Source organism: Pipistrellus hanaki, assembly GCF_964339955.1.
Source record: "Pipistrellus hanaki genome assembly, chromosome: 5".
NCBI classification, from domain to species: Eukaryota; Metazoa; Chordata; class Mammalia; order Chiroptera; family Vespertilionidae; genus Pipistrellus; species Pipistrellus hanaki.
In genome coordinates, this window is record NC_140507.1 from 19,779,199 (window position 1) to 19,793,738 (window position 14,540).

The following is a 14,540-nucleotide window of genomic DNA, read 5'->3' on the forward strand; positions in this document are numbered from 1 at the left end:
TACATGTTCAGCTACTATGCTGGGTCATCAAAAAGCCATCGTGTACTTTCTTTATATATATTTTTCATGCGTAGAGGATTATATTTCAATGTACATCTTAGTACCTTGTGGTACTCCACCAAATTGCTGTTCGTTTCCGTCGTTTCTTAGCACTTGAGATGAAAGCCCCTTTGGGGCCTCACTACCCTTTTCTTAATCTATGACTTTACAGCACAAAAGCAATAACAGTGAGTCACACCCTATGACAGTCCTTTCCTTCAATTCCATCTCACCAACCTACTATCCAAGTCGGGGTTACTGTTCTCCCAAGTTATCAGTAGAACCATATGTGATCTAGGCAACTGAACATCATGTACTTTCTTATATGGATTGCTAAGTCCCTACACCCGAGTCAGTGACTTATCTGATCCTCAAAAGAACAGCCACCTGTTGTAATACTGGAGGAGATCAATTGAGAACAAGTAAAAACCAAACACTCTCCTTTTGTGGTCAACTTAAGAGATTTTTTTTTTTTTTTTTTTTTTTTTTTTTTTTTTAGTTTTTAAATATACTTTTATTGATTTTAGAGAGGAAGGGAGAGGGAGAGATAGAAACATCAATGATAAGAGGGAATAATTGATTGGCTGCCTCCTGCATGTCCCACACTTGGGATCAAGCCTGCAACCCGGGCATGTGTCCTAACTGTGAATCGAACCATGACCTCCTGGTTTATAGGTCAATGCTCAACCACTGAGCTATGCTGGCCAGGCTGAGATTTTTCAAAGATTATTTGTACTAGTGCCCTCTTTTTTATTGTGCTCACCTACTGGTAAAAATATAATAATGAAATATAGTTGTATTTGTTTATGTATAAATTACACACATAAATGATTATATATGTTCATATTTTATATATATATATAATTATGTTTAAACTAATTAGAAGCATCATGCTATTATTAGATTATAAATTCTATAAAACATTCACATAGGACTTTTAAAAAAAGGTATTGACTTAAATTTAAATGACACTTTTAATATTTCTGCCTGCATCATTTCATAAATCCCCTGGGGTGCCCACACTCTCTGCTGAAGGCCTCTGATTTTGACCGTGTGTTTTTTTATCCTATGCCTTGACTTTATAACCTACATAACTTAGTCCGCCTGTGAGATGTGACTCTGCTGAAACATGCATTAGTTCATCAGCCCACTGAGGAGGAGCACTGAGGTTAGCACCAGCTTCAGGGCTAGGCAAAGGTTGTAGTGGTCATCTGTGCACATCCACCCCAGTGCATTTACATGCATGTATCTACCCCTCTTTCTTATTTTAAGGGTAAGGGAACAGAGGCCCAGAGAGGGGAAGGGGATTGCCCAAGGCTATACAGAACTGGGACTAGAGCCTAAACTCCTGACCCCTGGCTCCACACCCACTGATGTACCCAGGACGTCATTAAAGAGGCCACCTCCTCAGGCAGCTACTCCTCAGGAGGTGCTTATGGCCGGCAGGTGCCAGGCTTGGAGCTTCAGGAGAGGAGCCTCCTACTCTTTGCCCTCTACTCCCAAGGGGACCAGAACTTACTGTGGGAGCTGATGTACTCAGGGGACTTGCCTGGCCCCAGGGGAAGGGCCTCCTCATAGTAGTCCTCAGGCGGAGGCCTGTTTGGGAGCGGTGGAGGCAAGTCTGCTGCCTGGAGGGAGAAGGAAGAGGTATGTGAGACTAAGAAGTCCAGGAGAGCAGAGGAGAGCAGCAGAATGACAGGAAGGAAGCTGGGGAGAGGGAGTAGGCGCTCCCAGAAGGCAAGATCTGACTGAGTAGCTATAATATCTAACAGACTTGCAGGAGGGCAAAGCTGGGAAACCTTAAGAGTGTTTGTTTGGCCCTGTGTTTTTATCCAGGTTATTTAAGCAGCAGGGCTTCTGTAATGTCTAAAAGTTTTGAGGACTGTCACATAAAAGGAGTTATATGCTTGAGTGAGCACATGCACAATAACTAAAAGCTACTGTGAGTGCTGCAGTGCCCTATAACCACCTCTACATACACATGAGGAGCAGCGGGACAAGTGAATGTGAGATGTTATTTAGTGAGGCAGTATCGCCTTGTGGCCAAGAGCTTAGGTTCCTGGGGCCAGGGAACCCTGGCTTTACAGCTACACTCTATTACCTTCTAGTTGTGGGACATCAGCATGTCACTTACTCTCTCTGAGAGTCATTTCCTTTCCTGTAAAATGAGGATAACTCACTCAGTTGCGGTGTGCATGTAAAGGACACAGTAAGTTGTCAACAGTTGGAACTGTTGATGCTGATGATAGTGAATTATGCAGCTGAGAAACAATGCTGGTGTGATTATGGGTGCCTTGCCCTAATTCTATGGCCCTAAGGCTGGGAACGCTAGATACGTTCCAAACCTTCATTTTGTACGTGAAAAACTCAGACTCAGAGGCCACACAGCAGTAGGGAAGAGGGTAAAGGCCACTCAGTTTCTGGCCCAGAGCTTTCCCTATCACTCCATCTGTGTTACTGCAAGTACAAGCCATGACAGAACCCTTTGGGTCATCCTTCGGGCCTAAAGGGACAGGTCAGCTTACCACATTATCCCTGCTCAGCAGGGGTACAGTAAGCGCGAGTCAGTTTCTGCCCTTAGCTACCACGTGGGAGAGAGAACAGGTCTTCCACATCCGGGAGCGTCCCCAGCATCAGGGGGCAGCTTCCCTTGCCCCGCCCCCCCCCCCCCCCCCCCAGAGGAGCAAAGGGCCTGAGGGTGTGGGAAGCCAGTCCATGACTCACATGTTTCAGAGATGGGCTCTTGGCTGGCTCAGGGCTGGCTCCTTTGCCGGGCTCCCCTTCGTCCTCAGGCGTATCCCGAAGGCCACTCAGGTCACAGTCTATGAAATGTCAGGCCGTGGGGCAGAGAAAGCGAGGATGAGCAAGGCAGAGCAGGAAGAGGGCTGGATTTGGGGTCAGAAGGCCTCCAATACCAACTCCCTTAGTAACTCTAATGACCAGTGACTTCTTCGCTCTGAGACTCAATCTTATCTGTAAACCGGCCTTGTCTCTCTCTCAGAGCTATGGAGAAGATCGAATGAGATACCGTTTGGTACAGTGCTGTGCAGATTTGTAAGGGTTATGTCACGAAAGCAATGTCTTCCCTAAGTCCGTCAGCCTCTAACACTCCCTCACTTGACCCACAGCTGTCTCCCTGTGTTGAGCCTCCTCTTGAGATAGAACATTCATTACGCACACACTGCACCAGCCCTGCTTGGCTGCTCCCATGCCCATGGTGCCACTGCACTGCTCAACCCAGGGTCCCAGGCGGCCACTGCTGATGAACGTGAGGCAGCAGGCAGGACAATGCCCCAGGTGCCATACTTCCTTGGCCTGCACGTTCATCCCTTCCTTTCCTCACATTTTGGGGATGACTTCCTATTAGCGTACATTTGACTAGACTTGCGGATGTGGCAGGGCCCAGAGAGGCTCAGGGACTTGCCTAAAGTGACCATTGTTGTCATGTTGGAGTCAGGCCCAGGTGCAGGTATCTCCCTGCCTGGTCAGGGGCCTTTCCAGAGACTGAGGTCGGGAGAGGGTCACTTACCAAATTCTTCAAAGAGGGACTCCACGAAGCTGGGCCCGGAGTGGAGGTCGGCTGTATTCACATACAGATAGGAGACTTCTTTTTCTGGGAGGAAGGAGAACACACTAACAGTGAGGAGGATGGGGACCAGCAGAAGCTGACTCTGAGGAGGGGCTAGGTCTCCCCGCTGCATAGGATTCAGGATTCAGTTTGCAAAGCTTGTGCACAATCAAAATGATTTCTTTAGTTTTAAAACCTTGCTTTCATTTTTACATTGTTACTGAGGTCCTCCTCCAAGTGAAGGGATGCTTAGAGCCCATTATAGAAAACAGAATTCAGGGGGCGCCCTGGAGTGGCCGGGGGCAGGGGCTCCAGCAAGCTCAGTGGCCACTGTCCCCTTCCTCCACCCAGTCCTGTGAGGGCAGCCAGTTACTTGGACCTTCTTTGTCACTGGGAAGTGAGGCTCAGAGAATCACTGAGTAGTGACCTCTCAGCCTATCACTCAGACACCCTTCAGTAGTGCGGGACACGGGGCCAGCCCATTAGGGTTCACTGAGCTCCTGATGTACACAGATCATCTTGGGGGCAGATGGGAGTAGAGAAAAGGCTGGAGCAGGCGAGTAGGCCTTGCTGCTGGAAAGACAGGCAGAGAAGCTGTGGGAAATGGGGTGGGGAATGAATAATGATGTGGGGCCAACTCATAAAGATGGTGTGTGTCAGTGTGCGTCTCTGTTCAGGAATGTGTGATGTGTATGTGTTGTGTGTGAGAGCATGTGGGGTGTGAGAAATGTGTCATGTGTGCTGTGTATGTGAGTGCATACTGTTGGTGAGAGTGTGATGTGTGTCACATGTAGTGTATATTTGTTATGGATGTGCTATGCATGTGAGGTGTGTGTGAGAATGTGGTGTGTGTGTGAGTGTGGCATGTGGCATGTACCTTACAAATGAGTGTGGCATTTGCATTGTGTGTGTGGATTTGTGATGCCTTGGTGATGGAGAAGCACAAAGAGCACAGGCAGAGTTGTAGTGGAGAAGGGCCGATGTGGAAGAGGACATTGGCCAGACCACGCAAAGTGTTGAATGCTGTGCTGTGAACTTCCTCCTGCCAGCAACCTGGGAGCTCCTGAGGGTCCTGAGGGGCTCTGGGCAGAGTGCTGATGTCTGACCTGGGAGAGGCTGCAGGCTCTGCAGGATGGAGGCCACGGCCATCTTCTTCTCCAGGGTGGTGTCGCTGAGGTACTCGTGGTCCAGGAGGCTGAGCAGCCCCGTGAGCTCGGGGAGCAGCTGCTCCAGCACTGCAGAGGAAGCACGGTCACAACGCTGCGTCCCGGGTCCCCGGACCCAGCCCTGCTCCCACCTCCTAGAGGCCAGGGGACAGAGGGTGGGGCTGGGTGCAACAGGAGGCCTCAGAGGCCTTCACACAGCTGCCCCAGTGCTGGCCACCCTTGGGAGATCCCTGCTTAGCTAACTGGGACATTCCTCTGGGCTTCTCCACTCTGCCTCAGACCTTACATGGCCTTAGCCTGAACCTCCCAGGCTCATTCTGGCAACTGAGTCCAGGTGGCCCGAGAAGAGGCACTTAGGCCTCCCTTTGTCCCAGCATGCCCTTTGCTTTGCAGGCCCAGGGCCCTTCCTCACCACAGCCCGAGGCTCAGTGCAGGCCAGCCCTGGCGGTCCAGGACACAGGCAGGAAGGGAGCCTTCCTGTCCCATCAGTCTATACGCTTCAATCTCTGGAACCTTCTGTATCCGGTGCCTTGGCAGGAGCCAAACTAAACATTAACCCTTTCTATCCCAGGCCAAAAACTACCATTACCGTTCTTTCTTTCCATGAGACACCAGTGTTTTTTTAAACTTGAGTGTGTATAGGAATCTTGGGGATCTTGTCAAAATGCAGATTCTGACTCGGGAGGTATGGGTGGGACCTGAGAGCCTGCATTGCTGACAAGCTCCCAGCTGCTGCTGCTGCTGCTGCTGGTGGTTGAGACCACATGGAGTTGCAAAATCCTAGGGCACAGAATCCTTTAAAAGTCGGAGCGTGCCAAGACCATGATGTCATTGATGTCTCCCTGTCCCAAATAGTAACAGGAACTTGGTTTGCCTTAAAGCTAAAGACCTCATTACAATACTAGTATTGTCCTGCTTTGCAACTTGCCAATCCCTTGTGTATAATAACAGCTAACCTGTGCTGAGCTGCCTAAGCCCTTTCAGACTTGCAGTCTTATTTATATCTCCTATCAAGGATTTCATTATCTCCATTGTACGGAGAATGAAACTAAGGCTCAGAGTGGTTAAATAACTTCTTCAGTCACACAGCTAGCATGGCCTTGGCTGGACCTGGTTCCCTCACTCTCTTCCTTTCCCCATGGCACCACATTGGTTTGCAGTATTTTATAAATCCTACCAACAGGTTTTGGGATAGGTCCCATGATCACCCTAACTTTTTAGATGAAGAATCCAAGGCTCAGGGAAGATAAATAACTTGCTTGAATTACACAAGCAAGCAGAGGAGATAGGACTTCAACTCTAGTCTCTTGACTTTCAACTCCATGAGGTTCTCCCCACCGTAGGCTCTCTTGGGGGAGTGTTGAGGCTGACTTGTAGCTACAGGATCTGGATGGCTCAGAGGGGCTATAACATCCTGCTTAAGAGAGCTAACCCTGGAGCCAGACTGCCTGGGTTCAAGTTCAGGCTCCATCATCCATTAGCTGTGGGACCTTTGACAAGTTATTTAGCCTATAACTCAGTTTACTCCTCTGTAAAGGGGGGTAATAACAGTACCTGCCTTTTATTAGTAGGATCCTTGTGAAGATGAGTATGTCAGGCATGAAAAACGCTATGCCCATACATAGTAAATGCTCACAAGGGAGGCCATGCCGAATTCTACAGGGAGGGCACTGAGGGGTACCATGGGAGCTTTCTGTGGCCTGAAGTCAGAGTTCATAGTTGAAAACCCACAACACTGCTCTGCTGTCAGACAGGAATGCTAAGACTATGGGGTGCAGTGGCAGTTTCTCTCTCTACACGTGGTTTTGAAATGTTTTGGCCTCAGGATTCCTTTACACTTTAAAAAATTACCAAGTACCCCAATGAGCTTTTGTTTTAAGTGGGTTATATCTGTCAACTTTGGCTGTATTAAGAATTAAGACTGAGAGAGATTTAAAACACAAGAATACAGAGGCACATATCCCATTAGCTTTCAGAGCTACATGATATCACAAGCCATGTAACCATCACATGGCAAAAACTCCTCTGTACAGCCACGGGACAATGAGCGTGAAAAGGCCTCGTAAGGCCTTAGTACTACATAATAGTTTTGACCATAGGAACCCTCTGAAAACATCTTGGGGACCTCCTAGCCATCCCTGCCCCACCACACCTTCTAGAGAATTACTGTTCTTTAATGAATGACATCAAACTTTTCAGACTATTCTTTCTAATAGTGTACATTCATTGGTTCTCATTATATTCGCAGAGTTGTGAGACCATCACCACAATCAATTTTAGAATAATTTCATTACTCCCAACATCCCAGCCCCAACAGCCACTAATCTATTTATTATCTGTATGGATTTGTCTATTCTGATCATTTCATATCAGTTAAAGGAAAAGAAAAAATACTACGTGGCCTTCTGTCACTGGTTTCTTTCAGGTAGCATAAAGTTTTCAAAGTTTATGTAAGTGAATCGATATTTTATTCCTTTTAATTGGTAATAGTATTCCAGTCAGTTGTCCCCTTTGTCCCTTCCTTTCTCTCCCCTTTCCCTCCCTTTTTTTCCATCCTCTCTTTCTCTTGGCTGTGAGTTTTCAAGGATTTCTTCTTGCTGCTCTCAGCAAACGCCTAAGTGTGGCAGCATCCCTGCTTCTCAAACTCTCCTGCTTCTAACTTAAGGTTTGTTATGACTGTTTCTAAAGCAATACCAATTAGGTTGTGAGTGAGTTCTCTGCATTTAAAAACACGAGCTAGCCGAAACCGGTTTGGCTCAATGGATAGAGCGTTGGCTTGGGGACTGAAGGGTCCCGGGTTCGATTCCGGTCAAGGGCATGTACCTTGGTTGCGGGCATATCCCCAGTAGGGGGTGTGCAAGAGGCAGCTGATTGATGACTCTCTCTCATCGATGTTTCTAACTCTGTATCTCTCTCCCTTCCTCTCTGTACAAAATCAATAAAATATATAAAAAATAAAAAATAAATAAAAACACGAGCTATAGTATTCAGGCTTTGTAACACTTTTTGTTTGCTTTTCTCCTGGTCCTTGATGGGGTTCCTTACATGGAATCTTGACTTCTAAGTGTTTTTCGTTTAACTGAGATGTGACCATGAAAGTCCAAATAATGCAAAGGAGGCTGAGGGGATTGAGTGAATCTGGGCGAAGCAGAGGGGGCGCGAGGAGCTCCCAGTGCTGGTCCTGCCGCCTGGAAGGAGCTGGCAGGCAGCAGGTGGCAGCGGGAGCATCGCATGGCATTTCCTTCCAAAGTGCAGCTGCCCAGGAGCATGAGCAGAGGGTGGGTGGGAGATCCGCTTGCAGGCAGGAAGCGGGTAAGAACCCTTCCCTAGAATGGAGCCGTTATCGTGTGTTGGGAGTTAGCCCGCGTCATCTCATTTAATCCTCATAAACTGCGCAAGAGGTATGCTTTATTGCCATCTGTACTCTACAAGGCAGGAAACAGAGGCTTGGAGACATGAGATCATCCAGCCAGTAAACAGCAAGGCCGGGCCTTAAGCCCAGGTCTGTCCGACTTCAAAGCCTGCCCCCTGCTCCTGAATCCACCATCAGAAGACTTTGGCTCAGAGCAGCAGAGGCCAGGCTGGGGTGGGGAGCAGGCGGGCAGCCCCTCAAAGCCCTCCTGCTGAGGGCTCTGGGCTATGACTTCACTGGGGCCCCTGAGCTGGGGGTCCCCTCACTGGGTGGGTGAGAGCCCCTTACTGTGGGTCTGAAATTCCTGCCCAGTGGGCCTCTCCCCACTGGCCCTTTGAACTTGAGCCCTAACTATGAATATCTTATAGAAGAAAAACAAGTAACGCAAAGCACACACCTGACTGAACAGTGGGATCTCATCCCAGAGAGAACCTTGTTCTTCAGGCAGGAAAGCTTTCAGCCAGGACTTGGGTTTTCAGGGACAACACGGAACTCCCCCAGGAAGCTGGCTTTCAGCTGCAGCGAACACAGAGGTGCCTCTGAGGGCAGCTTTGTCTTTAAGGCCAGATAATCCAAGCCGCAGGGATTTAAACCACAGAGAATTGGATTTGAAGAAAAATCATATAATGCATATGACAAATGGTTCTGCCAGGGCTCATACATTCCCAAGGCTCAAGACTAAGACTTAGCAAGACGGGGTGGGGTGGGGTAAGATATGTACAGATATAATACCTTAATAAAAAAAAAAAAGAGAGAGAGAGAGAGAAAAAAAAAAGAGAGAGAGAGAGAGAAAAAAAAAAGAGAGAGGAAAAAAAAGAGAGAGAGAGAGAAAAAAAAAAAAAAAAAGAGAGAGAGAGAGAAAAAAAAAAAAAAGACTTAGCAAGACTAAGACTCTCCCAGCAGGTTAGTTGGAAGGGCAGAGTCCCAGACCTGCTATCGGGAGAGTCGGATTCAGTGACCCTGTCCTGGGACCCAGGAATCTGCACTTTAAAGCGCACTCCAGGTGATTCTGATGCAGGCAGGCCAAGGTCCAATCTCTGAGAACTACTTCACCAAAACACACACTGCAGGGAAGGTCTGTGGGAAGAACTCTCTCATTCCTTAAAAACGTATCAGTAGATACCCGCTCCTGAGAAGACGGAGAGGCAAGGTGGGAAGAAGAGGCCCTACAGAAAATTGTAACTAGCTGGGCGTGGGGTCTTGCTTAGAAGAGCACAGTGATTGGCTTTAGGGTCAGACCTGTGCAAATCAGAATTCCTGTGCTGCCATGTCCACGCTCCCCAGAGTGGGCATGTTCGAGACTCAGCCCAGCTTTTCTCACCTGTAAAACGAGAGCGATAGCACCCGACCTCTTAGGCTGGGAGAACCAGGCCAGGCCATGCTTGGAAGCACTCAGATGGTGCTGTGCCTGGAGCCAGCAATCACTCCGTGAGGCCGTGGTACTGTTGTTGCTGCTATTCTTAAACTCCCCACAACAACGCAGACTCCACAGTGCTGATCAGAGTACTCAGCGACAGATCCGCTGCAGCTGCTGTGACAAGTCCACGAGGACAGGGACTGTGCCTCAACCTCAGTAGATGCCCAGAGAACATTTATTCTGTGAACACGATTCTAACTCCCTCCTTTTAACGAGGTGGAAAGTGAGGGTCGGGGAGGTTGACTTAGTTATGGTCACACAGCCAGTTGAAAATTAAAGTACCTTGTGTTAAATCCACTCCAAGTCATAGAGGAGCAGTGCTGTGTGCACCACCTGGGCCTTCTCCCAGCTCTGCCATGGCCTAGCTGTGGGCCTCTGGGGAAACGCCTTAGCATTGCTAAGCTTCCAGTTCTTTGCCTGCAAACAGTGTGGGCAGTAACAGTAGCTGCTTCATGGAGACGGGATGAACCGATGCTTGTGGCATTCAATGCACCCAGCAGGTGCTGTGTTCATTCATATGTGACTCTGGCAGCCTCAGGTGCAGTGGTAGGCACAAGGGAAGGGGTAGGTGGGGGCAAGAGGACACCAGGGGACTCTGCAAGCCCTGGGCCCAACACTGAGCTTGGGGTGCCTATGGCAGCAGATCCACTTCCCTCAGAGCTCACTTTATAAGGACCCCTCCGTGTCAGGTGAGGGGACTGCATCTTCCAGTTGGGGGGACAGTAATGCAACCCAGAAATCTCTGCCATCCTGTCAGGAAAGATCTCCTTCACCAACCCCTAAACCACCCCTCCTGTCTTCGCTCCTGGTCTAAATCATTCCTGCTTTCTGAGGACAGGCAGGGACACCAAGGACAGGGCTGTCTTTTATGTCTGAAGTTTATTTAGAGCCACGAATAAATTTCATTGATCTTGTTTGGTTTAGTTGAGCCTTGGGGAGATACAGTGAATCCCAATGAGGAAAAAACACAGGAAGAAATGGTTTAATCATTGTTTATAAGTCTTCAGTCTTTCACTATGTGGGACAGAAACCCAAGATGGGCGATAATTGTTCTCTGGGATGCAAAAAAGTTTGCCAAATAAAATTAGAAACGTTTTTAAAAATATATCTCAGATTAGACCACAGAGTGCTTATTGTTCCTCGTGGATACCCAACCAAGGCGAAGATCAATTTTCTCTCTGCTTCTCCACCCTTCCCACCTAACTGAAATCAAAAGGAATAGAGCAGAAATTAAGCCACAGGCAGAAAAGCACTGTTACTTGCTGCCAGGAACTCATCCCCAGGCCACACCCCTGATGCGGCCTGAGAGTGAAACCCTCCAGAAACTGGCTCCTCACTGCCAGTACAGTTCCAGTGCAGGGAAGGCAGATTTATTTAGAGAACCCAAAGGTAATGAGTGTAATTTCCATGACAGGAGAGAAGTGAATCAATTAAACTTTAGCAAACCACAGAATAACAACCTTGGTTGTGCTTCCTACCAGGTAGGCTCAGAGGGCACTCTGACTTCAGATTTCATCCTGGTCACCTTTCAGCCTGGAATTTACAAAAATGCTTGGAAAAGCTTGCAAGTTAGAATTTCAGTCACTGCAAAGCAGTGGGAGGAAACACAGTTTCTCCTTTGACCACCTCACTACTTGGCGAGCATCTTTAGGACAAAGATAACTCATCCTTCTGTGTTTTGATAATCAGAGGAGAGGCAAGCAGCGTGGTTTAAAGCTGGAAAATAGGAAGAGTTGTCAGGATGTGGTTTTATGAAGGGCCTACAATTTTTCTTTTGGTTTATTCAATTTTCCTTTCTCATTTCTAAACAGCAGAGCAAAATAACCCATAAAGGCTCCTGGAGAAAGAACTAGTGCAACTCCTAAAACATTTTTGAATATGATTTGAGAGATGTGTTAACGACCTAGCACAGTAATGAGGTATGACCCGTGACAGCAGCGGAGAGGCAGGTCTCCCTGGAAAGGAAAGCAGTGCACGTAACAGGTGTGACCTCCATGTTTGGTGGGGGAAGGGAAAAAAGGAATCTCTCTGTGGCCTGCCAACCCTGCAGCCCTTCCAAAGAGACCTCCCCCCTCTGCCCCTCAGCCTCCTAACCCAGACTTTTGTATGTGCTGTTCCTTCTGCCTGTCAGAACTCCCTTCTCCTGAAACCAGTACTGCCCCTCTTCAGCTCTCAATTCACTTGACTCCCTAAGGGAAACTTTCCCTGTTCTCCGGACCACAACCATTCCCCTACTTATGCTATCATAGCACCATTCTCCCGTGGTACTTTTCATGGTGAAATGTTATATTTACTTATGTCTGTCTTCGATTAATGTCCGTTTCCCCTACATCAGTGGTCGGCACACTCTTTAGTCAACAGAGCCAAATACCAACAGTACAACGATTGAAATTTCTTTTGAGAGCCAAATTTTTTAAACTTAAACCTCTTCTAATGCCACTTCTTCAAAATACACTCGCCCAGGCTATGGTATTTTGTGGAAGAGCCACACTCAAGGGCCAAAGAGCCTCATATGGCTCGCAAGCCACAGTTTGCCGACCACTGCCCTACATGAGCCTGAACTCCCTGAGGACAGGAATAGTGCCTGCTTTTGCTAGTGCCTGACACAGATAAGTGTGTATTTGTGGAATGAATGAATTCTTGAGGCAAACTTTTCTTCAGAGCTGATAAAGTATAATGACTGGTTAATGTGATCTGAAGACCATGTCTGTCCTCACAGTGGCTCAGCATAGTAAAAAGATGCTTAAAAAAAGAAAAAAGAAGAACCAAAAGCCCTGGGTAACAAAAGGAACCAGAAGCCCAACTGCCCAAGCTCCCCAAACCCTGTTTTGGTTGAACTTGTATCCCTCATGAGAGTATGGCTGCCCATTATTTAGTGATGCCCATTTTGTAGTTGGTGGATTTTAATCTTAACATAAACTAACATATATTGAGTGACCCAAAATACTCGAGTTCAAGTCCTATTAGCGCATTTCCTAGCTGTGTACCTTTGGGACACTTCCATAACCACCCATTCCTCATGTACATTGTCGGTGACCTGTGAGTATACCACCTCATCAGTGTGAAGGGGCCCTACTACATGAGAATGTCCCTAGAACAGTATCTGGCACATAGTAAGTACTCAATAAATGTTAGCTATTTATATTACTCTTTCATAATTATCATATTCTGCTTTAAGAGAGTTACATGTATTATTTACATAATTTCATTCTTTTTAAAAAATAGTTTATTGATTTTTAGAGAGAACGAAACATCGATGTGAGATTGGGCTGCCCCCTACATACCCTGAACTGGGGATTGAGCCTGAAACCCAGCCATGGGCCCTAGAGCAGGAATCAAACTGGCATCCTCCTGGTGCATGGGACTACACCAAACTAACTGAGCCATACTGGCCGGAGTGGTAATTTCATTCTTATGACAAGGTAGACTAGCCCCATTTTGCAGGTGTGGAAACTGAGGATTGTAGAATGGGAAAAATACTGAGGAGCTACTAAGGGATGCCTCTCCCCATGCTCCTTCAGGATGCTACTTTTGTCTATGTCCAGCTCTGGGTAAAGCAGCCAAGAAGCCCCAGCAATACAGGTGAGGCCAGTAGAATTGCCCCTTCACTTCTGGGGTGCAGAAATCTCTCCTTCCCCTGCCCATGGTCTCTTCCAAGTTGCTGCAGATCTACCCATCTGGAGCCATGGGGACATCCCACTTCCTTCCTTTGAATTTACAGGCACTTTTCTAAGTCCAAGAGAAGGCCATTGGAGGGGACCACACCAGTTGGACTAGCATTGTTGATCACTAAAACAAACACTTCCTGTTGTCTCAGAGTATTCAGGGGAGACCGTGGTTCATGGGGCTGGAAAAGAATGAAAAAAGAGTAGCAAAGAAATCCCAGCTGCAACGCCAATGCCTCAGTGCCGACTGATTTCCAGGAGTTAAATATAGCCCTGGTGTGAGGGAGGGCAAGGGGGAGCGAGGTCACCTTGGAAGACTTTCGTGTGTGTTAATTAAAGCTCTGGCAGGAAACTGAATATCCTCTATGCTAAAGAGAATAGTACAAGTTTGACTATTAGTACAAGACTATAGTACAAGAAACACAAAATCCCAAGGAAGGGAGGTGGTAAAGAAAGGTTGGAAGATTTGGGATTTGGCATAAGGATCTGGTTTGGGTTCTAACTCCTGCCATTTACTAGTGTTGAATTTGGGGTAAGTCAGTAGCTCCTCTGAGTGTCATTTTCCTCTTCTGTAATGAGGGGTGTAGAATCCCCATGTATAGGTCTGTGCCAGGGGGCATTGGGAATGGCTAGGAAAGGGTTTGTCAACCGTGGGGATTATAATTAGGGATAGTAGAGTAGTACAATTCTCTCATCTACTGGAAGACAAGGAGGCCAGAAGTCAGGGAGGTCACAGGTCAGTAGAGAAGCAGGTGGTAGGGCAGGTGATAGGGTCAGTGAAAGCCCTGCATCTTAGTGGCCTTTCTGGCTCTGCCTAGCTCCTGTCATCCACCAGCAGCGCCCTCGCCCTGGGCACCAAGAATTGTAGCTCCCTCTTCAAGGAGCATTTTTAGACAGGAGGGGGTGGGGCAAGCCACTGACCTCTAAGGAAATAACTTCAGGCTGTGGGACTGGGCTCTCCCAGAATTGTTCCTTTGTCTGCCGGTTCCTCCCTGTTTAGTTCACAAAGGAAATGGTTCCAGGAGGAAGTGGAAAACTGTGACACACACATTCACCCCCCCACACGCAACATGGCAGCTGTTTCCACTTTCAGCTGTCCGTACCACCTCCCTCATCCGAAGCTGGGAAACAAGCAGTCCCATGGGCGGCCTGGGAGACCCAATGATGAAGCAGGTAGTGCTTTTGAGATTGTAAGTGATGTTCCAGATGTTGTGCTAAACATTTTGTGTTGATTACCTCCTTTAGTCCTGGTAATGACCTGTGAGGTCATTTG

At 47.7% G+C, this 14,540-nt stretch overlaps 1 protein-coding gene across 1 annotated transcript in view; it reads right to left on the reverse strand.

Moving 5' to 3' along the window:
* Positions 1-14,540, reverse strand: part of AFAP1L1 (actin filament associated protein 1 like 1) — a 54,311-nt gene that overhangs the window by 22,407 nt on the left and 17,364 nt on the right. The window contains exons 2-5 of the mRNA XM_084884211.1: positions 4,714-4,842; positions 3,569-3,652; positions 2,764-2,861; positions 1,559-1,667 (exon numbers count right to left, since the gene is read on the reverse strand). Coding sequence (XP_084740337.1) covers positions 1,559-1,667; positions 2,764-2,861; positions 3,569-3,652; positions 4,714-4,842 — 420 coding nt within the window. The remainder of the gene's footprint in view (positions 1-1,558; positions 1,668-2,763; positions 2,862-3,568; positions 3,653-4,713; positions 4,843-14,540) is intronic.